Source organism: Erithacus rubecula (assembly GCF_903797595.1).
Source record: "Erithacus rubecula genome assembly, chromosome: 2".
Classification (NCBI taxonomy): Eukaryota; Metazoa; Chordata; class Aves; order Passeriformes; family Muscicapidae; genus Erithacus; species Erithacus rubecula.
In genome coordinates this window covers 6454776-6482182 of record NC_136685.1, presented here as the reverse complement: position 1 = coordinate 6482182, position 27407 = coordinate 6454776, and the positions used below count along the sequence as shown (strand labels likewise).

At 42.5% G+C, this 27407-nt stretch overlaps 1 protein-coding gene across 3 annotated transcripts in view; it reads left to right on the top strand.

Annotated features, from left to right (window-relative positions):
- Window positions 1–27407, top strand: part of EVA1A (eva-1 homolog A, regulator of programmed cell death) — a gene marked incomplete at its 3' end in the record, with an annotated part of 202172 nt that overhangs the window by 66853 nt on the left and 107912 nt on the right. For all 3 annotated transcript variants that reach the window (XM_079298047.1, XM_079298049.1, XM_079298050.1), the window contains exon 4: window positions 18958–19110. In XM_079298047.1, coding sequence (XP_079154173.1) covers window positions 18958–19110 — 153 coding nt within the window. The remainder of the gene's footprint in view (window positions 1–18957; window positions 19111–27407) is intronic.

Genomic DNA, 27407 nt, shown 5'->3' with positions numbered 1-27407 from the left:
ATACTCACCAGAGGGGCCTTCTGGGATTTCTTTTTCCCTTCCACCTCTATTTTCAGTGTAAGATAACTCCCAGTGTGGAGCATTTCCCCTTTCCCCATCACTTGCTGCCTTGCTGGGATGCTTCTGCTCTGTCTCCTGCTTGCCAGCAGAGTTCAGAATGTTTCTGCAGGTGCCAGTGCCAGCCTTTACCAGTGTTAAGCTCATGCTGTCAGTGGTGGGTTCCTCCTGATTCTTCCTGACACCACCTGCATCCTCCCTCCTGTCCTGGTGGAGTAGTGGGACTTGTCCCCTCTCTGCCAGCCCCTCCAGGGGCAGCAAGAGCTCCTTGCCTGGACAAAGCTTTCCTTCAGTTCTGGCAGCCTCAGGCAGCCCTGGTGATGGTGGTGTGACAGAACCTCACCTGCCCAGCCGTGCCAGAAACCAGCTTTTAACTGCTCCCAGATCAGGCTGTGATCTCATTAGCTGTGTTTAAATTACATGGGGCTGGATTCTGGGGTGCAGTTGTGTGTGCTGCAGAGGAGTAAGCCCAGCACAGCTTTGGCTCAGGACAACCAACACCCTCTCAGCCCATTCCTGGCCCCAGCAGGGGAGTTAGCACAGCCTAGACACCATTCTTCATCAGGGCTTTGGGAGCAGATACATTATTTTGGAGACAAATCATATTTGATGTGGACAAACTGTGCCACTGATGTCAGCTGGAGAACAGGACCCATTTCTATTTGAGCACAAGTGTGATGAGGAGTGTCTGAGGGAGCAGAGGGTGTTTGGCCAGGGGAAAAGAAGGCTCAGGAAGGATCTTATCACTCTCTACAACCACCTCAAAGGAAGTTGTACCAAGGTGGGGGTCAGTCTCTTCTTCCAAGTAACAGATGATATGACAAGAGAAAATGGCCTCAGGATGCACCAGGGGAGATTTAAATAGGATCTTAAAACTGGAAAAATCTCTTTACTGGAAGGATGGTCAAGCATTGGAACAAGCTGCCTTGTTCTACCCTTCCAAGGGAAGTGGTGGAATCACCGTGGTTGGAAGTCAAAAATGTGTAGATGTGGTGCTTAGGGACGTGGTTTAGCAGTGGACTTGGTAGTGCTGGGTTAATGGTTAGAATCAGTGATCTTAGAGATCTTTTACAACCTAATGATTCTATAAATTAACTGGACATAGCAATTAGTCTGGACATTGCATTTCATTGTCAAGATTTTTAGATGATATTACTAATGTGGCCCCAGCATCTCGTCAGCAATATTTTTGGGGAAGAAACTAAAAAAGTGAAGTTTTCTCAGGAGAGAAAAACAGATCTGGTTCAGAAAAGGTTTAAAACGAAAGCAGAAAATTCAGACTCTGCCATCAGCAGCAGAAGACTTTTTGCCCCAGCAGGCAGAGACTTGTGCTCATGAGGTGGGGGGGGTCTGGCCAGGTCTGTGTGGAATTCAAATCAGAAGTAGGTAATGAAGCACCTGCATTTGTTGTGGGATTTTCACGAGTGATTATAACATCCCTTGTTGGGTGAGAAATGCATCGTTGAGAGGGATGCTGAGCAGGGTGTTCTGACAAGCCCTCCTGAACTTGCAAGGTTTGCATCAAAGATAACTTGAAAAATCTGACTATTGAGGCCTTTGCTGAACTTCTGAAGGTACTTCAGGACCCAAGTGTGCATTAATATTTATGTCTTGGCATTCTTTGCTAATTACAGATATGCTAAAAAGAAGGAGTTTGTCAGTGTGTAGTGTAGGTGATTTTCCTGAAAGAGATCAGGGTAAGCTGCTTGAAAACATTCCCCCAAGACATTTTTCAGGCAGCTCTGGAGTGAAACATGGTAATCTGACAGAAATTATTGTTTCTTAGTGATTGGGCAAACTTTTAATCAGAACCCACTAGATAACTAACAATATTTGAAATATGTGAGAATTAGCTTTGTCCACAGATACCAGCTCATAGTCAGCCTTTCCCTGATGATTCAAAATGTTAACTTTGAGTCTCACAAACAATATCTAGTGCTGTTGTGAGTTCTATAAGCCTTTCCACCTTTCTGTAGGGAGAAGACCAATGAGGGGACTGAGGAATGATACATCTGTAAAATGCAAAATACAGGACCATGAGAAACTTTGGTGGGCTTTTTGGGTTTTTGACTATTTGAGTATTGTTTATGAGCTGTAAGTGAATATATGCTTAAGAGCTGAACCCCAAGACTGTGGTCCTATGAAGTGTTGAGCTGTTCCAGAAAGTTGAGCACACAGAGTTATAATCACAGTCCTTGTGAAGAGCTCCCTGCCTGGCACAGGACTTAACTTTATCTAAAGACAAATACAATTTTTTGGGTTCTGGTCCTGAATTTGTCTTTCTTAACAGCAGATAAGATACTATTTAAGGGCTGAATTGTCTTGAGTTGATAGGGATTTCTATTTCTTTTTGTTGCTTATTGAGGGAGCCTCTTATGATCAAGACACTGAAGTAGGTGTTTTGGTTCAGCACCTACCAGGTAAAATGAATGTGAATTTTCTTGTATGAAGGTGTTAGAGGCACTTTGGGAAGTGGCCTGAAGAGTTTGGACAAGTCATCTTTAATACAAAATAAGGATACCCAAGCTCTTCTATTATCAGAGTCATGCTGAAGCCTCAAAAGGCCCCTGAACAGAGGTAGCTATCCAAAGAGAAAGACTTCCTTGAAAGAAAGCAAAACTGAAGTTAGTGGCATTTGCTTGTACCTTTGCTGAAGAATTATGAGATGGTGCAGTCATCCCCTCGAGCCACTGTCACTGCAGTTATGTCTCCCTGACATTCCCCTGCCTTTGGAATCGAGTGGTTTCCATGCTCGCTTGCTCTGTGGGGTTCATGTACAAGGCAAGGTGCTATTTTGGTTTCTCATGAGCAGAATTTCAAGGAGATGGAGGACAGTAAATCATGCTGAAACTGAAAGACAAAGATTTTTCAGATGGTGGGACTCTGGGGAGCAGGGCAATGAGGGGATGTCTCCTGTACCCATCCCTCAGAGGCTGCTCTTGCTGGAAGCAGGGAAAGCTTGTGCAGAAGTGTGGCAGCTCACCTCCTCTAGAAATTAAAATAAATAGTTCAGAGAAGTGTATGCTTAACTAGAAGCAGTGAGAAATGAATTTGCTTGTGTGTTTTTTGGGAAGCCTTGTGTAATTCATGGTCTCCTCTGACCCAATAGGTGGATCTGGGATCTAATGGATACTCATCTTGCATGTCCAGGACTCAGATATGTGCATGGAACTGCTTTTAAGTGTCAGGAGTCTGGCAGTCCTGAAAATTCTCTGTGTCTGTAAATAAATAAATAAATAAATAAATAAATAAATACACTATATGTGTGCCCTTTTAATTTTAAACTTCAGGATGCTCAAGGAGATGAGAAATGATCAATAATATGCTGTTTTCTCTCTCAGTTTGGGGCAAGGGAGATTTACTTACAGGTACCAAGTGACTTGAGGGCCCAGGTTCATCAAAATTTACAGAAGCTTAGATTTTATTTGTAGTTGATGTGGTGATGTTTGATCAAAGTTTGGACTTGATGCTCTTGGTTTCTTGTAACCTCACTGATTCTATGGTTTATTTTATTTTTCTATACCATCTGTGCCTTAGTTTCTAACGTGCAGCAGCCTTTGGGGAAATGGCCAAAGGCACAGTACAGATGTCAGCAGAGCCCAGCTTGTCCTTCTTGCCTTGGAGATGCCTCTGCAAATCCCCCTGCTGTCCAGAGCCTCAGCAGAGCCCCTGCAGACTCCCTGCAGCTCAGGGTGGGGATGTTCTGCTGCAGCACTGAAGCCTGGAGTTGTTCTCTCCTAGTGTAGATATAGTTTGGCATTCAGCACTGGCCAGAGTGGGTTCCAGTGGGAAGTCTGGGTATGGCCACCTTGTTTTAGAAGCTAAAAAGTTGATGAGAATGGTGGTCCCATGCCAGTGGGCTTTGGTGCCAGGGGATGGGCACATTCAATTTATCAGGGCCAATGCATCCTGAGGTCCATATCCAAAGCACATTGAAGCCTAGGATCAATCCTTGAACACACAGAGGACTTAAATCTCCAGGGTACCTTTCAGGATCATTAAAAAATTGCACATAAATCCAATTATTTCCCAGGTAACCTGCTGATTTGATTTAGACCCATTAAGTGTAATTACCGGGTGGGCTGCAGGAACAGATAATTAGAGGGAATTGACATACTATTTAATTGGTCTAACATGAATTCCCTCTAACTGAAATCTGCATTCACCAATATTATTCAAACAATTCAGTGTTTGTTCATCCCCATCACTTCAGAGACAGAGCACTGTGTAAGATGGTGTGTTATTGTAAGCTAGGAAATATTTGCTCCATGTGCCAGACTTTCTGGAGGGGCTGTGTGATCCTGGCTGGGAATAGGATCTGTGGGGCTGCCCAAGTCATGCTGAAGAAATAACTTCACTCTCTGTGTCCCAACAATACCACTGCAGCTGATTTTATTGGGTTTGGTGGCTGCTTTGGGCTATTGCATCAGCAGGGATCCATCTGCCCCTGCACAGCAGCTCTTTCCCATTGTAGCTTTTGGGTTGTTTGGTTTTTTTTTTTTTTTTTTTTTTTGGCTTTGCTGCTTCAAGTGTCAATGCTCCTGAACAAAATGGGGGCATAAATGTTTTCTCTGTTCTGCAGAGGGAATGCTTAGTATGAGATGTGCCATTTCCAGGCTGTGCTTTCAAGAAAGGAGATGGCTCCTACCTTATTCATTTGGCTTACTCCATGAGACCCTCACATAGTGCCATTCTTTTGTGTCCTTTGCCATTACCACACTGTCCTGGATGCACTTATTCCTTCTCAGCTCTGAAAAGCCCAAAGTTGCAGTTTCCCATAAAATGCTATAGTGATATTTTCCCACTTTTCTCTTGGGCAGTTACTGCTTTAGCTTATGACTTCAAGGACTCTGGGAGGGATAATCTACATCCAATGTTTTTTTAAAAAATATTATTATTTCATTATAAAATGCTGAGTGAAGCAGCTGGATGTGATAATTGAAGGATGGTGAATATGAAGCCCTCCTGTACTAATCATCCCAGTGATGTAACAAAGTGTAAATCCAAACTTTGCTGCTCTGCCTTCTATTCACAAATGTAAGCCTGAAGGCTTTGAAGTCTCAGAAAGGCTGGATTGTGACCTGGGCTCCAATTTCAGCTCAAATCCCTCTGTAACAATAAAAAAGCTTATTTGGGAAAGGAACATCAAGGCTCTGAGAAATGTGTCTGGGAAGGAAACGTTTGCTGGCAAAGGGTAAAATGCCAAAAGTTTGTGAGGAGTTAGGAGAAGGGAAGAGGGTGAGGGAGGTCCCTGCCCTGGTGTGGAACCTGTAGCTTTGATTTATTGTAAAACCTTTGGGTTGAAAATCGACTGGACACATGTTTTGAGGAGTACAGGCTTCCATTCTCTTCACCACAGATTTGATAAAATGTAAGATAAAAGTGTAAGGAGTGCAATTAATTCTTGTAAAAAGTCAATGACTTTATTTCAAACATAGAAATGACCATCCTGATGTCTTTACTGAAATCTTACTCAGATAACTTTATTTTTCATAACAGCCTTTGGCAGCTTTAACTAGAAAACAACTGAATTTAAAAATCAATTATGAATTAATTCCAATTTTATCACCTTCTGATAAAAGTGACCTCTTCAAATTTTACTTTTTATTATACAGTGATAGTGCTGCCATGCTGTGTCCCAGCAGTGTCTGCCTTTTGGTGAGGATATGTAATTTTCTTTGCCAGGGGTAATTCAAAACCTGTGCAAACAGCATAATACCATTACTGTTGCCAGAACTATTCTAGCTATCAAAGAATGGTGAAGAGTCCTGCTCCATGTTGTGATTTCATGTCTTTTGTGAAATGATCAGGTCTGCTCATCAGATTTTAGCTGAATTGGCTGAAAGTATAGAAAGGACATTTTGGAAGGATCACCTAGGCTTGCAGTGAGTGCCTCTTGTCCAACTGTTGATTTTCCTACAACCCATTCCTTCAGTACTGAATCTTGTGTGGGCTTTGCTGCTGGCTTTGTTTGGCTGGGGATTGCATCTTTTCTGTTAAATTCAGTGAGCATGGCCTGAAAAGCCACAACTCATCACACATCCTCAAGGCTTGCATTCCCTAGACAGACTCTGTAAAATGCTGTGAGCAAGAGCAGAGGGCTATAGAAAGCACAGAGGTTTTGTGGAAGTTTAAGATGACAGCAAAGAAGGACCTAAATGTATTCCCAGTTGCTTTAATGCTGGTGATTGATTTTAGTGCTGGGATAGATTGGTGATTCAGTAGTCATCATCCCTTTCAGAAAAGCATTAATCTCCTTCATCAGACAGGTTTATTGGTGGCAAGAGAAGTTCACTGTATTGTTTGCTGCATTGCTTTTTGCTGGGCCAGGCTTCCCAAAGCAGCTCGATGGAGCTGGGGATGTTTAATGGGCACATCCCCTGGCCCAGCCACCGAGGGAACAGGAGGAGCCTTTGCCCTCCTGCATTCACCAGCTCCCTCCTGCTTATCTGCATTATTTCAAAACTGTTAAGGTGCAGGGAGTGGAAATTTATAAGGGCAATAAAACCTCAGGCAGCAACCGCTGTGGTGATGAAAAGGTGTAAATAAAGGAACGTTGTAAACAACAGAGGACAGATCTATCAGCCCACAATTGGGGCCAGAGAAATGCTAATGATAATGATTAATATGGTTTTAAGCTCTTGATGCACAGAGATTTTCAGGAGCTGTCAAATAGCCATATCTCTGTAGCACATTAATCACTGGACTGCCAGGAGGAGGATTAACAGCAACATGTGATTCCAGTGTCAGCAAATGAAGAGATTGTTTTCAGTTTAATTCTAAATATGATTGCAATATTAATACAATATATTAACTAATATAATAAATGGAAATATCATATGACTAATGTAATTATATTATGCTATTTTTATTATAATCATAATTTCCTGCCCCTGCAGAGAAGAAAATTGCTGCTGGACCTTGGAGAGTTAAAAAAAATACCTAAAATAAAATCCCATTTTTAAACATAATCAGTCAGCCCTGATTGACATAACAAGTGTCAGCGAAAAACACAGTGTTTCCTACTATGTAGATATAAGGATTCCCTTTGCTGGATCAGGTCTCCAGTACCCAGATGTGAACTCCTAAAAAAGACAAATTCTGAAATCAGCCTAAATTGTATAAATGCTAGAGCTGTGAGTTTTACAGATCCTCTTTGTCCATTGTCATTTAAATTTTCTGTGGGGTCAGGAAAATACCCCCAACAAACCAGGGATAACAATACCCTTTTTTAAGCTGTGAATTTTAAGTGAAGGACAAGGAAGGGTTAGAGCATGGTGTTTGATGCTGGGATAGGTGAACTCCCCGTGTTCCTCAGGAGATCCAGCCCCTCCTGTGGTGCCTTAAAGTGCTGACAGCAGAGGCTGTGTGCCTGATCCTGCAGGAATCAGAAATGGCTTTGGCTGCTGGCAGGGGCAAAGTGATCTGGAAATCTCAGAAGATCAAGGAATGTCCTTGGGGCTAAGATTAACCAGAACACAAGGAAACCAAGTTGTGAAAAATGGAACCCATAAGTCTAAATCCCAACACAGTGCTTCTATGGTAGAGGTTAGCAAGCACTGAATGACAGATTTCAAGATTTTCTGGTGTACTGGTGAAGAATTGAGATGAAAAGTGTGTCCTAGAAACAATATTCTTAAAAGCAAACTGAGATGCTGCAAAGGTTGATTTCTGTGGAAATTTTTGATCTGTTGTATTGATTACACAGATTAAGCTGTGGGTGTAGGACTCACAGAACAGAGAATTTATACAGCTCTTCTGCAGGAGGTCCTATATATGGACTTATTCAAGACCAAAAATATAGACCAATTATTCTCTCAAATAAATGTTTTTAGGAAAAATAAAAGAAAAAGAAAAAAACCACAGAAGAGTAAATCTTTTCTGGGGTATTGTCATGATAATAAACTCTTTCCATTACTGTGCCTTTCCTCATTATTTTTTCAATATCTGTCCTACACTTGGTTTGCAAATTAACTACACATTTAAAAACAGATATCTCCTGATATTTCCAGTGTTTTATCATACTAATGGTATATCAAGCTCTACTCACACACTAATTTTTCTGACTACTTCAAAGGCACTGGATACTGTCACCTATTCATGTCTCTGTGAACTGAGACTTCTAAAGCATCCATGATGAATTCTGGAAATTTGGTTACTGCATTTCTCCCAGCTACAATTTTTTTCTTCTTAGGCAAAGCCATTGGGGGAATACAATGTATTTAATTATTTAGGACAGTGGTGAACTAGCTTTTAATCTAGTAAACCTCATTTTCTTATATTGTATGCTCTAGGCAGCCCACTGGGTTATATATAAAAAAATCAATCAGGTATCCTTTTAATGTTCCTGTGTCAGAATTATTATCACCATTATTTTAACATCTGAAAAAGACTGTTTTAATGATATAAGACTAACCTCTCCCTTTCAGCTGTTTTAATAATTACTTTAGCAGCATTACTCTAGATTTATACAATCACTGGAAAAGCAGAACAAAACTGCTGTGAGCAGTGGTGCTAATGAAATCTTTTTGATTATATATCTTTATGCTACTTTTCCTTAGTGCATCTCTCCCATCTTTTCATTGTAGTATAAAAGTTTTGGCTGTGCTTCCCATGTTGCCTCCTATGGTGCAGCTAGTCCAGATTTAAGTCCATGATAGCTGGGCCAAGTTTACAGTTTGCAGTTTATTAATGGGTTTACAGGTCGTAAATCCATGCTGGTTGACTGGTGAGACAGTGCAATCATTACAACCAACTTTGGCACTGGGCTGGCTCTCTTCTGAAATTGGCTACAAGCTCTAAAAAAATGTACAGGGACTTCACTACATTTGTCATCTTGATGTTTCTGTCAAATTTCATTGGACTTTAGCCAGCAGGTCTTTGGAAGCAGGACTAACAAATGGTGAGGCAGAGGCTTAGGCAGCAGAGCTCCAGTAAGTAGCTGCTTCAGAAAATCAGCCCAATTTCATTAATAGAAGAAACAGGAAGAGAATTAAATTAGTCCTGGGCTCCCAGGTGTTATTTTTAACTCCCATCTCATAGTTTAGTGCATATATTTTGATTTTTTCCTTTTTTTCTCCTCCTTAGATAACCATATACTTCTTATTGTCCGACAGGAAAGTGCAACTAGGTGCATCTGAACTCTACTTTGGAAATGAAATGTAGCAGTTAATTTGCAGCACTGCCAGCCTTTTCACAGCAGAATGTAAGAGGACAACTGCTTGAGACTAATGAAAGTGACAGTGGGGAGAGGTGCCTTTTAGACACTGCAAATTGGATGGGTGAATCAGGAGTGTAATTTTAAAGGAATCTGACAAGGTCGTTTGCAAAGAACAGTCTTCTTACGAGTCAAAAGTGTCTCAGACCTCCAAAACTTGGCACTCTTGAGTTTTCAGGGTGCTTTGGAAGTTGGCGAGCTGCCTATTTAATATAATTTGGGACTGTCATCTGAATTGTATCTTTCAGAGTTTCCGATTATCTCCTGTTGAAGTAAGAGGCGCATGCCAGGCTGCTGAGGGTGGCAAACTTCAGTTCTTAAAAATTAAATTAGACCATCTTCACAAAAAATTTCTCAAGGGAAAATTGAACTGAAATAATGTTAAAAGATATTTCCATGCAAATGTATGAATTTGTGGCACTCTAACTTTTTTAATGCTCCAAATTAAAGGTAAAATCCTTTTTAGAATCCTTTGAAATGAGGCAGTCACTAGGTAGCCCACAGTAAAATGCTTGTGGGGGAGTGATAGCAAGGGCTGTGCTCAAGGACTTCAGAGACCTTTGCTGTCCTGGAAAGGTTTCCTCCACCCAACCATGCCCAAGGGAATGAGGACTGGATTGATAAGGATTTATTCAAATTCTGATATGAACAGAAAGTTCTCATTAGTAGCAAGTTCACATGGATTAGGAGGAAGCTCTGGAACTCAGGATTTTAAGTGCATGTGTCACGGTGTGACTGGGGTTTTGCCAGTTTTAATATATTTAATTTCTTTTAGAGGTAGGATTTAGGAGCAGAGACAACACAGGCTTAAAACTTAAAAGGGTATAAGAAGAAATTTATTAATAACACAAAAAAGAATTCAGAATAAGATTTCTAGATTATTTCCTCCTCCCCCTCCCTTCATGCCACATTTCTTAACAACAACACACAGAAAATACTTCAATCAGTTATCTGCTTAAATAATCATTTCAGTTCACTCTAGAGAGAAAAGTTCCTCTTTTGGTTTAGGCTTAGGGGGTGTCTTCACCTTCACAGTCTGCATCTGCCCAGGAAATATTGCAGATTATGACTCTCCTCTCATCTCCACAGTCCTTCCAGAGCTGTGTTATATATGTGCTTATATGTATAAGGTTATGTCCAGGTTATGTTGCACAGTTGGGGTACCACTTTTAAAGGCAAGCTGCTGAAAGACAATATTCTCTTCATCTCTTTTTCTATTAAATGTCCATTTTTTCAGTCCCAAAACAGAGAGCCCCATTTTCTTAAAACAAAAAGGTCTTCTTTTCAAGCACTTAAACCTCCCCAAATATTTCACAGTTTAATGGAATTTTAGTGTAGTCACCATCCCCTTAGCCCACAAAGAAGGTTTTCAGCTCCTCATCAGTTGCATTTTTTCAATCTCTTCCCATCAGGAACTTTATCTTCATTCCGCTGACTTCTGTAGACTCCGTGCTTTATTCTTCTCATTCAGGGGAGCTCAGGAGATCGAGAATCTTATCCAGGAATTAGAAGGGTTAAAGTTGCATCCAGGACGTGAAGAAGGTGGGCCAGGCTGTTGCTGGAAAAACTCTAAGCCACATGGAAGCCGAGCAGGAGCGGATCTGAGCCGAGCAGAGCCGGGAGCCGCAGGGAGCCGGGGCAACCACGTGGGCCCTGCCAGGGCCGAGTCAAGCCCAAGCCTGAACCTGAGCCCGAGCCTGAGCCTGAGCCTGGAGCCAGGTCTGGGGGCTGGGGGACCCTGGCCAGAGCCACCTCACCTCCGGAGAGGCTGGAAGCTGAAAGAGAGCTAGTTAACTTTATCCAGTGTGATTTGTGAAAGCGAAATAACTTTTAATTGGTTTCCCGAGCTGTCCACCACTAAATCAGCTCCCTGATTGTCCCCACAGCTCACAGGGGAAGCCCCCAGAGACGGGACAGCCCCTCCTGTTCCCCGGCCTCCTGTTGCTTCCCTCAGGCGGCTCCACCCCTCCCTCCTTCCATGTGAAACCTGCACAGCATGTCATAAGTAAAATTAGAAGAAAACAGAAAATAAAGGAGCCATAGAAATGTGAGCTGGCCTAAATAGTAGACTTTTGTTGTTGAGAGAAACTTCTGATCTTTGTTGACTTATCCTGTGATCAGATGAAGGGGAACGGTTTTGAACCCTGTATCTAATCTAAATCTACTGTTTAAAGGAGGGTAGGTTCAGATTGGATATTGGAAGAAATACTTCCCACTGGGTGTGTCAAGACACTGGAGCAGGTTGCCCAAAGAAGCTGTGGCTGACCCATACTTGGAAGTGTTCAAGGCCAGGTTGGATGGCACTATGAGCAGCTTGGGATAGTGGAAGGTGTCCCTGCCCATGGCAGGGGGTTGGAATGGGATGATCTTTAAGGTCCTTTCCAAGCCAAACCATTTTAGGAATTGTTGGATTTGTGATTTACATTCAGGTAAATTAGGGTCTTGAAGGCCAGAAACTGCTTATATCTTTCAAAGTGCAAAAGAGGATAAAATACTGAAATAATAAATGCTTGCTTGTAATGGAAAATAAGTAAATATATAATATAGGAGTAGAAGCATGGGGGAAAAACTTTGAAGTTGTGCAGCGACTTGAAAATACTCTTAATACAATTGTCTTCTCCACAGGGTGTAGTAGCAGTGAATGCTGTCCAAGGGACCTTTGCTCTCACTGCTTTGAGATGCACTCCCTTATATCAATTTTGGGATGGACTTAATTCTACTTAACCCTATTATTATTATATATACTATCATTATTATTATATATTAGTGTTCTCTATACTTCATGGAAGTTCCTGTAAATTAGCTGATTGTGAGAAAAATAAAATATAAAACCAGGAATTACAGGTTACTAGGAAGGGTACTGGACAGATACCTCCAAGATGAGCTGTTCAGAGGCAGTCCTGTGCACAGCACTCTTATTCAAGGATGCTGCTTAGAGGGGTCTGGAGGGGTCTGTCCTAGTGTTTAACAGGTTTCTTGTCTTGGAAACTCATTTTCCCAGTTCCCCCAGAAGACATGGAAACAAGTATTCACTATACTCATCTCTCACATGACTAACAGGATTGCTGGAACAAGTTGCCCAAGGAAGTTTTGAAGTCTCAATTCTTGCAGGTGTTAAAAACTTGAATGGATATAGCCCTCAGCCACCTGCTGCTCCAGTTGACTCTGGTCTTTAATGACATTAATGAATCATTGAATTATGGTCTGGAATGACTACATCCACAGTAAAAAGTTCAAATTTCCATGGTTAACTCTTACTTTGGCTTCTCTCTTTAGGCTGACACAAAATATTCCTATGTGGTGGCTTTTGCAATGTAAGTATTTTGCCTAGACATATGCTGAAATCACCAAAATCTCACCACGTGCAGTATCACCATCTTTATTACTTGGGGAGGCTTCCATTGTCTGTAAAAGTTTGTTGAATTTTAACTGATGGCTAAAAGGTTGTGCATTCCACTTGTTCATCTCAGCTGCTCCACTTAACAATCAATCCATGGCTGACAGGTGCAGTAGGGCTGTTGGTGGGAAGAGTGACACAAAGCATTGGATGTGCTCACCATTAACACAGTTCTGGTGGAGAGAGTGGCTAAAGGGGGAAGAGATCTCTCCCTATGCCCTTCTTCACAGACCAGCACAAACCAAGACCCATGAATTAAATATAGTCATTTATCAGCTAAAGGGAATTAGGTGATGGTGGAATGAGTTGATATAATGACGAGTTATGAGTTTCAAGCCAATAAATGTTCTTTTTTTGGGATGGCATGAAGAGGAACATATAACAAAACTGGGATGAATGTGAACAAAGCAAAAATTGGGTTGAAGGGAATTTACTGGCTAAGATGATGTCCAGTTTGGTTCTGAAGTGACATCTTGGGGCAGTCATGTTAATTTAACAATTATAACCTAGATAAGAAAGTCTTCTATGGGAAATTATTCTGACCTGATAAGGAATTGGGCAGAAGCATCTCTGTTTCCTACAAATTCATTTTCTTTGCTCAGATCCTCAATTCTAAGATATAAATCCTTTAGGATTTTGTGAAGAAAACAGATTTCTCTTTACATGTATTTCCAGCTCTTTGATCTGGGAAATAGGGTCAGCTATTATGTACTGATTAAGTGGAGTGTGAATATTTCGATTAGATAATTTCATAATATTTTCTACAAGTTCTGTGCAAAAATATCATTTTAGGCAAGGTGAACCTCTGGCTTTAATGCATTTAATCATTTTGTAAGAAGCAAAATCTCTTTAGGAGCTTTTATGTCTTGCAGAGATCAAGGCAATTGACATTAAGTTCTGAGCTTCCAAATCAAGATCATTCAGAAAATTCTTGTGAACCATAAGTGAAAATGTCCTTAAGATACTAAGATAGATGTCATTACTATTGGTCATACAGGTTAATATTATTGTACATATCCAATAATTACTAAAGGTTTCATCAACCCATAACAGTTTTCTTACTGACTTTACTGTTTGAGAGAGACCATTTTTCTATTAGAAACGTTTATAATTGTTTTCCTGTAATTGTGCAAGCTAAGTTACAATTGTGTCATATAATGACCTTTAAAAATGTGCCTAGAAAAGCCTGCAGCTGTTCCCTCCTTGGGTTCTCTCTACTGAGTTATGTTTAAGCTAGTGTCTCTGAAACCAGGCAGTAATAAAAGGGATATTATCCTTAGCAAATATGTTAATCATGGTAAATCTCTGTTGCCCTACAAATGACTGCATGGGGGATTAGAGTGGAGTAAGCCATTTGCTGGATATCACTGCCACCTTTCCGAGGCCATTTAAGCGTGTTTAATTTTTCAGGGTGAAACATGAAACCCACTAATACAAATGTTTGCATTTGGCCTGAATTATATCCAGACTGTAACAGTTAGAGCAAGCTTAGGACCAGATTGTGAGTGATTGTAGGAGGCCAGTTTTGCTTGAGAGAGTGAGAGAGAAAAAATGCATTTTTGTTCCCAGTCCCAGCTCTCTTATGTCACTTACACTGCCCCACTTCTTTTCAATATTTATGTAAGGCTATCATGGGGTGAAGTACCAGTAAATATATGGATGATCCTTAGCTCTGTATTTTTTTAATATCAGTTGCAGTCCCTACTGTCACCCAGTGCCTGGGAGCCATGAGTGTCTGGTATGGGTTCATTCTGGCTAAAATAGAGGTGACAACGCTATGAAGAACAAAATAATTTCAGGGACTTGTGTCCTCAATAGCATCACTTTTTATCTGTTTTTAAAGATTTCTATCAGGTTACCCAGAAACACACAGACTACTTGTTTTCCAGTGCTCAGGCTTTAGCAAAGCTTTTGGGAGTACTACTGTGCATTTCATGCTTTGTTTTTTCCTTTCTTTTAACAGAGCAGCATCTTCTCTCTGTGCCTTCCTCAGGCAATTGCAGCCCTAGCCAGTCTGGACTCAGCCAGAGCCTTGGGATCTGGCAGCTCCAGGAGGTGTTTCCTGGGGCAGAATTCAGTGATGTGAGGTGACACCTGCTTCAGGTGGCACAACTCTCTCACTCCACACTGCAGTGTGCCAGGAACACATCACCCACAAGCTGCCCTTGTTCCCAAGGAATGTGCACTTGGGTTCACCTCCTCAGCCTGATTTCTTGAACTTTCCATCAGGCAGCTTTCCCCATAAGCCCTGAACATGACTTCCCAGAGTGGCTGTGGGGTAAGAACTGTGAGTGTGAGAGGCAGTGTTTTGTTGTTCATAGGATCATGGAATCACAGAACACCTTGGGTTGGAAAGGACTTTAAAACCATCTCATTCTGACTCACTATGGTCAGGGACACCTGCCACTGTCCCAGGTTGCTCACAGCCCTACCCAACCTGACTTTGAGCACTTCCAGGGATGGGGTAGGCACAGATTCTCAGTTCCAGTCCCTCACTACACTCATAGTAAATAATTTCTGCCTAACATCCACCATAAACCTGCCTTCCTCCAGCATAAGGCCATTGCCCCTTGTCCTTTCACTGCATGCCCTTGTGAAAAGCCCCTCTCCAGCTCCCTTGTACCCCCTTTAGGAACTGGAGCAAGTTGTTGTTTGTCTCATGGCTGCTGGACTGATCTTCAGCAAAGGTGCAGATGTCTGTCCATCCTAGTGTTTACTGTGCTCAATGAAATATTCTCTGTGATTAAATCCCAGGCAAGTTTCCAAATGACAAGCCCTGACTTTGAATGGTCAGCAGAATTTAATAAATAGCCTAAGGATCTTAAATGAGATCATAGGATGTGTAGTTAAGCAGTTATATTTGTTAAGTGGGAGTTGTAGCTAATAATAACCAAATTGAAAGAGGAAATTGAGTTAGTGCCTGTAAGAAATGAGACATTCACAGTGGACCCTCTCATTAGAGACTTAAAATTATTCTTTTTCTTAACTTAATCACCTATTTCATATTTCAACCACTTCAGCCAAGAGTATTCTTTACTGTGACTGTGGTTTAACATAAAATATGTCTAGCTTGTCCTATTGTGCTTTTAGCTTGAATCCATGTTTTTTCCCTAAGGAAAAAGTGAATTCTGTTAAGTGGGTAAAGCTTTATTATACTCTCCTTTCTACTGTATAGGCAGATTAAAGCTTTGATTTAATTTCTCTCACAGAAGGAATAAAATTCCTTTGGGAGACAATTATAGGTGAAGATGAACCCCCTTGGTACGTTCAGTGTATCTTTCAGATGCTTTCATGGTGATTGTAGATGAAATCCCTACACAGATAAAATGGATATAGAATAATAGAACTATTTGGATTAGAAAAGCCCTCTAAAATCATCAAGTCCCACAATTAATCTGACATGATCAAGTCCATTGAGGCTTCATAGGTATATGAGGTTTCTGTCTCTGTACTTACTCTGAAGGTGCAAACAGCTTCTATTTCTGATTCCAGGCACTGTTTCATACACTCAGTGCTTGTGGGTTTATCACTGTAGCTACTGCTGAGGGATGGCTGCTCTTTGCACAGACTCTCACATGAAAGATTGAGGCCTTAACTTTGTCTTCATCTAGAGAGGTGGATCAGAAAGTATTTTCACATTCACTAAATATTTTAGAGGTTTGAAAGTTTCTCTGCAGCAGGATAAAAACTAGAAGCATCCAGAGATTTTTGTAAGAAGGCTGCAGAGTGTGAAGGAAATGAGGTACTGGAATAGGATCCAAGGTTAAGCTTCTCAGCTGGACTGAAGGTTTGGACCAGGGTTTTCACATTGCAGTTGATGCCCTCATCCCCAGGTAATTGGCTATTTTGAGGTGACTGATTTTTGGCTTCAAGTAGGAATTTCCAAGTTGACCATGAAAAGTCATTGTGTTCTCAGATGCTTCTTTTAAATCAGCATGCCCCTGTTTTGGTATAATACATGTTTTCTCCATGCAGTTTCTCCTGCAAAAATCTAATCTAGAGGTAGAAATTAGCCCTTCTTTGAACATGGATTAAACCAGATGACCTTCTGAGAAGTCTTTCAATCTAAATTCTTCTATGATTCAGCTTGGAAAGATCACCCTTGATCTCTAATAAGGGAAAATAGCTCTTGAGCCTAGAGCTACAATACATTAAAAAATGTCACATTTAGTGCTGAATGCCATGGTCTAAAGACTTAAGTATTAAATCATAAACTAATTGTTAGCTAGGGTTCTCAGTTGCTGAGTAGTTTTATGCATGTGGAGTTTGCAGAAGTTCTGATATAGATATAGATATATAGATACATAGATATATACATAGATAGATATACACATATATATATATGTATGTATAGATACATGTGTGTGTGAGTGATATTAGACACAGAGAGCTGTATGGGAAGGACAAAAATCATGTCTATGCCAGTAGGTGACACAGGGCCAGGGGCAGCCCCAGGCACTGGATGGTGCTCTTGTGCTCTGTGGCACCACTTTGACCTTGTACAAGTAGAGACATTCAAGAGGAAATGACTGCTCATGCTTGGGATTTAACCATGGATCACAAACCCTTCCCATTTAGCAATCTGGTGGCTGTCGTGGCTACATTTCAAATGGTAAATAACCTAGGGAAGGTCACTCTACAGAGGCTGGGGAGGTTGAGGTTATGTTCCTGGCTGTGTCCGGAGTTGCCTGGGGTGTTCACAGTCATGTCACTTCAGATTTTTTAATCTCTTTATGCCACTTCCATTTTCTTAGTCTCTTTCTTTCACATGTGTAAATGTCTTACTGTAAAAACTCAGCTTTTCAAAACTGGTTTTGTTTTCTGTGGTGTGTTGGCAGACACACTTGGAAAGGGCCTATTCTAGGTTGGGACCTCTAGAGGTTCCCATAATCCAAATAATAATGATAAAGACAAGGGAATGACACATGATTTCTTATGAAATGACCATCCAGTCTCCTTGAGAGATGTAAACTGAGTGATTGTTCTATGTGTAACAGCTTTGCAAGAGTGTCCATTTCAAGAAGGATTTGGGGACAAGCTTCTGCATATCTGTGTTTGGAACAGACAGGAGCAGTTTCCATAATTATTAAATTTAGTATAACTTCTATTGGATCTGCCATGGAAGAACTGTGAGAAGATAGCCATGGAACATGATTATGTTTGTATTTGAGCTGCTGTGGTATAGAATAAATACCTGACACATAAAGGGCTGCTTCATGGATGAGATAGGTTCCTAAAGATGGGCTTTTACCTTCCCTTGCCATATTACCATGTAGAAAACACTCAAACGCCACACTTATCTGTCTGCAAAATGAGATTATAGTCTATTTAACAGAACTGACATGCAGGGTTGAAATACATTGATTAAATATGTTGATATTGCCACAGAGGGATGGTGTAATGGGAGAGATCAGTGCCCCTGTGGCAAATGCAGTGCTGATGCTGGGGTTGTGCTGATGCTGGGGTTGTGCTGATGCTGGGATTGTGCTGAGGCTGGGATTGTGCTGAGGCTGGGGTTGTGCTGAGGCTGGGATTGTGCTGAGGCTGGGGTTGTGCTAAGGCTGGGGTTGTGCTAAGGCTGGGATTGTGCTGAGGCTGGGGTTGTGCTAAGGTTGGGGTTGTGCTGAGGCTGGGGTTGTGCTGAGGCTGGGGTTGTGCTGATGCTGGGGTTGTGCTGAGGCTGGGGTTGTGCTGAGGCTGGGGTTGTGCTGAGGCTGGGATTGTGCTGAGGCTGGGGTTGTGCTAAGGCTGGGGTTGTGCTGAGGCTGGGGTTGTGCTAAGGCTGGGATTGTGCTGAGGCTGGAATTGTGCTAAGGCTGGGGTTGTGCTGAGGCTGGGGTTGTGCTGAAGCTGGGATTGTGCTAAGGCTGGGATTGTGCTGAGGCTGGGGTTGTGCTAAGGCTGGGGTTGTGCTGAGGCTGGGATTGTGCTGAGGCTGAGGTTGTGCTAAGGCTGTGGTTGTGCTAAGGCTGGGATTGTGCTGAGGCTGGGGTTGTGCTGAGGCTGGGGTTGTGCTGAGGCTGGGGTTGTGCTGATGCTGGGGTTGTGCTGAGGCTGGGGTTGTGCTGAGGCTGGGGTTGTGCTGAGGCTGGGGTTGTGCTGAGGCTGGGGTTGTGCTGAGGCTGGGATTGTGCTAAGGCTGGGGCTGTGCTGGAAGCTGAGGTGCACCCCTGGGCCCAGAATTGCTGCTGCCTCTGCTGAGCTCACCCCATGGGGAAGTGAGAGGGTTCTGCCCTGCTGAGAGCCCACCTCTGGATCAGCTGAGTAATTGTTTGTTTGCTTCCAGATGAATACAAGAGTAAAGTAGCCTGTGAAGATGACAAGCTGAGGCTGAGCTGTAAGAAGAGCATGGTGATAGCCATTTACTCTGCTGTCTTTGGGAGGACACAAGGAGGCAGCCTGGAGTGCCCATACCAAAACCTAGGGATGCCCATGATTGGTAAGCAGGGGAATGGCTGGTGTGGGCAGGATGATTTCATTTACTGTTATCACAGCAGAGCTGGCACACATCCTGGTCAGGAAAGCAGGACTGGGACATGCAACCTGCCATGGTGGTGCTCCTGATGTGTTGGTCAACTAGCAGTGAGCTTCAGCATGTGCACCAAACTGAGCTTTATGTTCTAGCTGAGTTCCCAGGCCACAGGCTTTTCACAGATTCATCTGATAATATGATTGAAGGTGCTTGAATTTCTTGTTCCATTTTCTGTCTTCATGGTGGTACATCCGCTCAGCCTCTGCCTGTAAAATGGAGGAGAAGATTATCTGGGGATGTCATGTACCATCTGCAGCCACTGAAACCTTGACATTGCATTTAAACTTTTACTGAAGTTAAAACAAGGGAGCAAATTCAAAAAGCAAGTTGTTAAGTTTCATCATGTTATGGTTGGCTTAAATACCTTCAAGTATTTTCTTTACTCTCAGACTATCAGGGTCTCTTACAGTCATGAGTTAAAGATAAATAATTGAAAAACATTCACTGGAACTGTCTGTTCTTGAGCTGATGTGAAATGACTTTGAACATTTTAGGATGTGACAGATAAAGCAGCAGTCACAGTACAAAATCCTGTGCTCAGCATTCGTCATAATTCTCTGCAGAGCTTAGAGGGAATTAAATGGTTTCCCAAAGGAATTGCCTCTAGAGAGGGAAAGGCTTCAGAGGAGACTGCAGAGGGAACCTAGATCTGGTGCTATTGCCTGTGCTGGGATCTATTCAGCTGTATCCAAGGATCTTTGGCTTCACAGCTGCTGTCCAGTGCCCTGAAGGAGTTAAATGGAAGCATGTCAAGTAAGCCCTTGGAAATGTGATACTCAGATGATGGGTGTCAGTAGAAACCCACAGGTGGAATGAGGCCAGTCAGGTTATTTGTGCAGTGTGGCAAGTGTCTTACTTCTGTAGCTGTGCAAATCTGAGCACTTGTGGCACTGCTGGGTTGTGCAAGGTCTCCTGAGGTGACCAGTGTTCCTGGATGTGCTCCTGCTGTCCCCAGTTACCAGGTAGCAAAGCCAAAACAGATGTGGTGGCAGGTTAGGCTGGACCTCTTTGGTGTGAAGTTTGGGATGGGCTGAGTCTGTGCACTGGTGCTGTGGTGGTTGGGCTGCTGGGTGAGAACTTGCCAAGTCAGTGAAACAGGATGGGTTTCTGGAGCAGACCTGAGCACCCCACTCCATTGTCCTTGCTGAGAGAGAGGAACAGGCACTTGCCAGTGACAAGGCACCAGCACAGGGACCTGCTCTTCAGTGTCAGCATGAAGCAAAACTCTGTGTGAAGCTACAAAGGGTGAAGTTTTACTCTTCTTTGCTGAGCTGCAAAGTCATGAAACTTGTACTGGCTGAGAGCAGGGTGTGTGGGACCAGAAAATGGGACACAAGGCACAAACAGGGAGAGCAAGCAGTGGGGTCTGACTGCACGGCTGCACGTGCCATGGGATCTCTAGCACCTGTGTGACCTGCTGTTCTCAAACTGGCCTTGTGAGCTTTACAAATTGGGATGTTTGCCCAAGGAAATGAGGTGTCAGATCCTAGAGTGCAGCACAGTCTGCTGCTGGGATGAGGCAGGGCCTTCCTCAAGTGTCAGCTCCTAAATGAAACTACTTACATGAGCAGGATCAGTACAAGACAGTGTAATCCCAGCTCAGGGGTGGGAATGCTGAGGAAACCTTACACTACAATCCAGCTCAAGGTTTTAAGCTGTGAACTGATGCTAAAAATGACTGAGTTGTTGGACAGGAGCAAATATCCACATGTTTGTAATTGCTGGGATCTCAAGTATCTTAAGTTAGTTTGGTTCTCCTGGGGTGCTGTGGGAGTTGGTGTGTGCTGCCTGCATTGGAAAGGGAGGGTGGGAGGGGTGTCTGGAACATCTGCTGGCTGCATGCCCTGCAGGGCTGGGGAGATGTGAGGAGCTCACCATGGAGCAGTGACTTCCCCAGGCTTTCCCAGCCATTTGGGCACTCTGTGTGTAGGGTGAAGGACAGACTATGGCTGTTGATGCTTCCCTGCATGATGAAATCCTGAGTGAATTGTGGGCACTCTGTGTGTAGGGTGAAGGACAGACTATGGCTGTTGATGCTTCCCTGAATGATGAAATCCTGAGTGAATTGTGGGGACGGGGGATGAGCTTTACTAAAAGAAAACTGGGGGTGAGCACATGGTCATTGCCAATTCACCATGCTCCAGCCCTTAAATCCCACTCATGTTTGGAAGTGGTTGTTCAGGTTTCTTCAGCTACAGCTCACTGATCCACTTGGCATGAGGCAGTCTCTGCTTCTCACAGCCTTCCCTCCATCTGCCTGTGTGAGCTGACCAGTGGGGCAGAGCTCCAGTGCTGCAGGAATGGGAAGGTGAGTCATGTCTGCAGTTTGCACTTCTCTTGGCCTCATAGGAGATACTGGTGTAGGATCCTCCTCCAACCCAAATCAGCAAAAAGCACATTCACACTGCACTTTCCCTGCAAAGCTCCCACTCCTGTCTCCATTCCAGCAGTGACAGGAGCAGGGTGTGCTCCCAGCTGCCACCAGTGACTGTGGGAGCAGCTCCAGGATCCCCAGCCTGCCCCAGAAACTCTCTTCTCTCTGCCCAGCCGAGCAGGCAGCTCTGCTCTTCAGGAGCAGGTGGAAACATCACAATTTATACATCAAAGCTTCTGCTAGCTGGAGAACATTTCCCTGCACGTTTCCACAGCCCTGCAATGTGGGGAGGGCTGCTCCTGGCAGCCTTTGATCCCAGACATTCACTACAAGCTGATCTTACAAACATGACTGTGTGAGTCAGACTTTGCAGCAACATCCAGTTCCTGTAAGGCAGAACCCAGCTATGTTCTGTACATGGGAGATTTATTCTGTTTGAATTTCATGGGACTGATGATTTGTGTAAAGTCTGAGCCTTGGCAAAGGGTATTTTGCTGGGAAGTAGGCCCTGCACAAGTTCACAGTAACTATTTATATCCACACAGCCTGAGCTACATGATGAGTGAAGAAGTCATACTTGCCCCAAAAGTGGTGAAGATTATCTTTTCTTCCTCTCCTAATGAAAAACAGTTCAGAAAATTTGATTCAATTTTTTCTTCCTGTGGACGAAATGCACATTTGGATCGAATTTAAAAAAATACGGCTTCTACAGGTGAAGCTTTAAAAGAACTGAGGTCTAAGATGGGCAGAAGAATTGGCCTAATAGAGCATTGCATATATAAGGTAAACCAATTTGTGTTGTTTCTGCCTTGAAAAACAAGACCTTGTTTGTACTCCTGTAGAAGTGTTAAGGAGATTAAGTCTATTAACAGTGAATTTCCTGGATTCTACATTAGGTGCTCAGCTGGTTTCTGAGGTATCCTGGTGTTGCAAGCCTTTTAGTCCAGCTATTGCTGTGCTGCTTTTGGGTGATGAAAGATCCCCAAGTAACCCTTCAGATGCCATGCCATGCCATGCCAGACATGCTTTCTCTTCTTGTAATGTCTATGTGAATGTGCTTAGCATCTGTGAAGAGAAACTTATGGTGGAGAACTCCATCCTATTGCTGTCATGTTAAAGTGAAAATCTGTCAGGATCCTCTTTTAACTGCAAACATGCTGAAACTTATGTCTCTGACTGTAATGGGAAACCCCTGCAAACAGCTGGAGCCCTCCCCAAATGCCTTGGGAACTCTGAAAAGCTCCTAAAAGAATTTGACCTTATTTGTAACTCTCTTAATAAAGCCACCACTTTGCTGCCAGCGTGTGCAGAGAGCATACACAGAGCATGGGGAGGTCTCTGGGGAAAGGGCCATTTACAAGCAATGAACCATTAATATCCCTCAGCCAAGTGAGCCCTTTGCCCCCTTTTCCTGCTGTTTACAGCTGCCTCTGCCTGCATCTCCAAGTGGCTTGTTTATTCCAAGAGAAGTAATTTTAAAAATGGCCTTTTTCTACATGTATCTGAGTGCAAGGTAGTGATCTGATTAGGAGACTGAGGAGGAAGATCTTGGATGTAAAATGATTACCCTTTTTTTGCTTAGTGGAGCAATATCTTTGGCCATATTCAGGACACCTGACTTGTTCACATTATTCATTTTTACAGTAGCTCCCCCCCTGAACCACAGAGAGTGAGATGGATGTGTTCAGCTGACCTTTAACATAGGATCCAGGACTCCTTCTCAAGGACCCTGTTTTTCTCCATCACATATACAAAAAGCCCAAAGCAATTTAATGGCCTATCCTGGGTAAAAGGAATCTGGGCTTGGTTTTGGAGTCGGTTCAAGATCGTGGGAACTCTGGCTCCTCAGCCTCTCTCTGGGTCCTGGGGTGTGGATTAAGATGAGTACTCTGTGAGACTGAAATGTCCTTGTCACTTTACACACAAATTGTCTCCTGTGCCTCTGTAAAGGGGAAAAATGAATGTGTTTACAAAGCCCTGAGGAAACTCAGATGGTCAGTGGCACTCCCTGACTTGTGGGATCTGATAATGGAAGAGCAGAGGAAGGAGTTCAGCAAATAGGTCTGTGCTTTAGGTGCTCATTCCCTTGGCATTTTTCATTCTAATGCAGTGACAGAAGGTGATCCAACCCAGTTTGTTTTGATTTCTCCCTCTTAATGCAGATGTATATAAGACTTAAAGCAGAGTCCTCATATAAATATTTATTACATCATATAAATAATGGATCCTTCTAGTTTATCTGTGACCAGATCTAGCATGTGAATGAATATGAAATACATACAGTAAAAAATCCATTTATTCCAGGGTACATCTTCCTGCCAGCACAAGAGCTGGCTTTAAGAAACTGCTGCCCCTCCAGCTGTGCATTTCTGGCTCTCTTCTGCTTCACCATCTATGACATTTTTCATCCTGTTTCCATCAGGACAAGGTTTTGCTCTAATCTTAGTCTTAAGTCAAATGCTTAAAAATAAAAGGTCCCTAAAATGTGGAGCTGGACCGATGAGGAGTAGTAACCCCTGGCACTGATGGGGGGAGCAGATGGTGGCTGGGTGTGCAGGAAGGGTTGGGACACCCACAGACCTCTGTGCTGCTCAGACAGTGCCCTGTAGCACAGCTGAGCCTCAGCAGATCCAAATGCCTGAAAGACTCTCGTGCCCCATCCTGGTTTCCCTGTCTGGCTTTAAAGCAGCTGCAGTGCTGGGATGAGCAGCAGCTGGGGGATCAGACCTGTCATTCCTCTCTACAGAGCAAACCAGGCTTCCAAAGCACCCCTCCTGTAGGTGTGACTCTGTGCATGCTTCATTTGCATTCAGGGCAGAAACTGCTTTATTATGTGTATAGCTCATGATTAAGAACATGTTTTTAGAGGGCAATCTGTTTGTATGCAATAAAACCCACATCTGTATCCAAATCTGAAGGCTAAATACATATCAGTTACTGTTTAATTCACATATCATACCTTATTAAATTTAAATTGAAATGCAGGTCCCATTTAGAATGCTGAGCTAAAGTGGGACAAAGCCTGCTTTCAAAAAGTTGTTCTTCAATTTTAGATATTTTATATGTTTCACTTTTTGTCTCCAAACACCAGGAGGTAATTAAAATCACTTTACAGCTGTTTCTAGAAAACTCTAACTATTGTTGGGTTCCATAGAGCATTAAAAATGATTTATATGAGATAGTTTTTATATGCACACAATAGCTATTTAAAAAAATAATTAAAAAGTTCATTCAAATGTGAGTCTGGACAAGATCTTTCTCTAAACCAAGGTTCAAGTTGGTTTTGAAATGCTGTTTACAGTGGAGTATGACCCCATGCAGTGATTGTAATTGAAAATTCTTAAAACGAGTAGTTTAAATAGCACTAACAGGCTCTGTGATGCTATTGGTATGATATTTGAAGAAGTAAAGTGAATATTTGTATCAGTAATACCAACTTCTTTAGTGGCTGATCTTATAAAAGATGCCTGTTGCCCAACTATTAGTTAAAAGCAACCCCAAAATACAATCCTAACAATAAAAGGGCAAAGTTTAAGAGATTTAAATGTGTAGCATCTCAGCTTGTTTCCATGGGGTTGTTTTGAATGAAAACCAGTGTAACTTGTTCAAAACTGATAAAGCTCCCTTAAACTAATTCATATGTCACTCAAGAATATTGCAAAATGGTCATGGTGAAAGCCTAAGAAGCAAAGGTAAGGTGAAACCTGTGAGTCTGCAGCATGCCATGCTTTATTTTAGGAACCAAGGGCAGGCTCTGTCAGCTGGGTAATCTCTCTAGAAATGGGCCAGTCCTGCAGCTTGTGATCTTGCTCCAGTCTCAGTCTAGACACATGTTTAGTATCCCCACATTCAGGGAAAGACTTTTTTTTGGGTTGTAATGAATAGGAAGGAGAAATGAACTCAAGGACTTCACAGAGAAGTAGATACATTGCAAGCACTGTCCCTATCTTGTACTGAGTGATGCCAAAGCTGTTACCTTTTCTTGGCTGCCTTACAGCCCATGATCCACTCTGCAGCAAATCAAATAATAAAATGTAACTGTCATTGCCACATCAAATATTCTTTGTTCTCTGAGACTTCTTGGAGCCATGTTTGAAGCTGTCCTTGGATTCTCACTTCAACTCTCAAACCTGAGAAATGTTATTAATCTGCTCAGTTTTGCACACTCTGAGTCAGTTCCTGCAAAACTGGAGCTCATATTTTATGTGAGTTCTGGTTCCAGATGCAAGGGTGAGAAGATGATTTAAGTTCACATTAGTAAACCAAGTGTTTCTAAATGTAAGTATAGGATTTGCAATTAAATCTGTAATTGATCCTTCAGTTGCAGTCTCTAAATGTGATGGGTTTCTTTTAAGATACTATTCTCTTTTCTGGCCTACTGCTGAAATTTCCAAAGTTTTATGAACTGTGTGGTGGCTAATTTTTCTCTCTCTTTCTGTAAAACATACTTTTTAAATGTAAATCTGGCCTTCTCTGCACATCCTTGTAGTGTTTGGATATAGATTTCCTTTCTAGCCAGTTGTTTTCAGTGACATTGTGCAAGACATGTGTTCTCTATACAGCTGTATCAATGTGAAATTCTCTGGTGCTATTAGTAATGTGATGTTGGCCATTAATCATTTTACAAATATCAGCAGGGAATTTCACCTTTTAATTGTGTTGGGTTCCTGCTCCTGAGCTTTTTCTGTGCATGTAAATACACTTCTGCTTCTGTACCTTTTTTGTATAAGGGCAGTCTTAGGGATACTTAAGTATTTGTAATTTGGTTTTCTCCCTCTTGTCTTGTGTGTCTAGTCCCACCTCTCTTCTTTTATCCTCTTCCTAGGCTTGTGTGCCATGTCAGGGAAGAGAAATCTAGTATATTTAAGTTGCCCCAACTGAAACTGTGTGACAACTTTGCACTGATAAAGAAATTACCTCCCTAGGCTGCTAAATGAGAGAGAAAGTGGATAAAATCCATCTTTATTAACAGTCTTCTGTGCTGGCTTTTAAAGGGAACATAAAAACTAATGGGCATGGGCTAAGTTGAAAATGCCTGGGGTTTGATGTACTGCAGAGAGTGCAGTACTCATTGACTCCATGAAGACATCCTTCACAGGCTGCTGGATGGCTAATTCTGGCTGGAGATGAGGCTTAGGCACCTCTAGCAGCTTCCCCTGTATGGAGCTGGCATTTGTTTCAACCATAGCTAATGGAACACCTTTAAAATATATGAGAAACTGCCCCAAACCAGGAGAGCTTCCTTCCCTCCTGCTTATGACAGAGGTTCTTTTTCACTCCTAGGTAAAGCAGTCACTCCTAGGTAAAATATGAAGGAATTTAGGCAGTTGCCTCACCTGAAAGGTTGGAGTTACTTCTTGCTTGTGTCCTTTCTGCCATTCCATTGAAATTTGCTTTCTCTTTTGGCAGACAAGTGGATAACCACAGCACTGACTCAGACATCTGTCAGCTTTCTTCACAGGAACTAAATTTCCCTCCACTTAGTTAATTGACTGCTTCCATCTTTCATTCTGTCCTCTTGCATTCATAGCTCCCAGCAAGTAAGTTTTCTTCTTTTTTTATTGAGCAGGAAATCAGGTTGCTTGTTTTAGAGAAAAAATTCTGTCCTCTGCTTGGAAGGAGTGCCCTCCTCAAGCTGTCAATTGTTTATAAATTACTTCCCTTAAGGGAAAACTTAACTTGATCCTTTCACCTGCTCCTCAAAAGACAGCAAGGAAAGCTAGGGTTCTGCTGATGGTTTAATTTTGAGACTTGGGGCTGCTCCTGACACTGGGACAAAGCATCCCACAGAATCTATCTCTTGATCAGAACAGAACCACCAGTTCTGTTC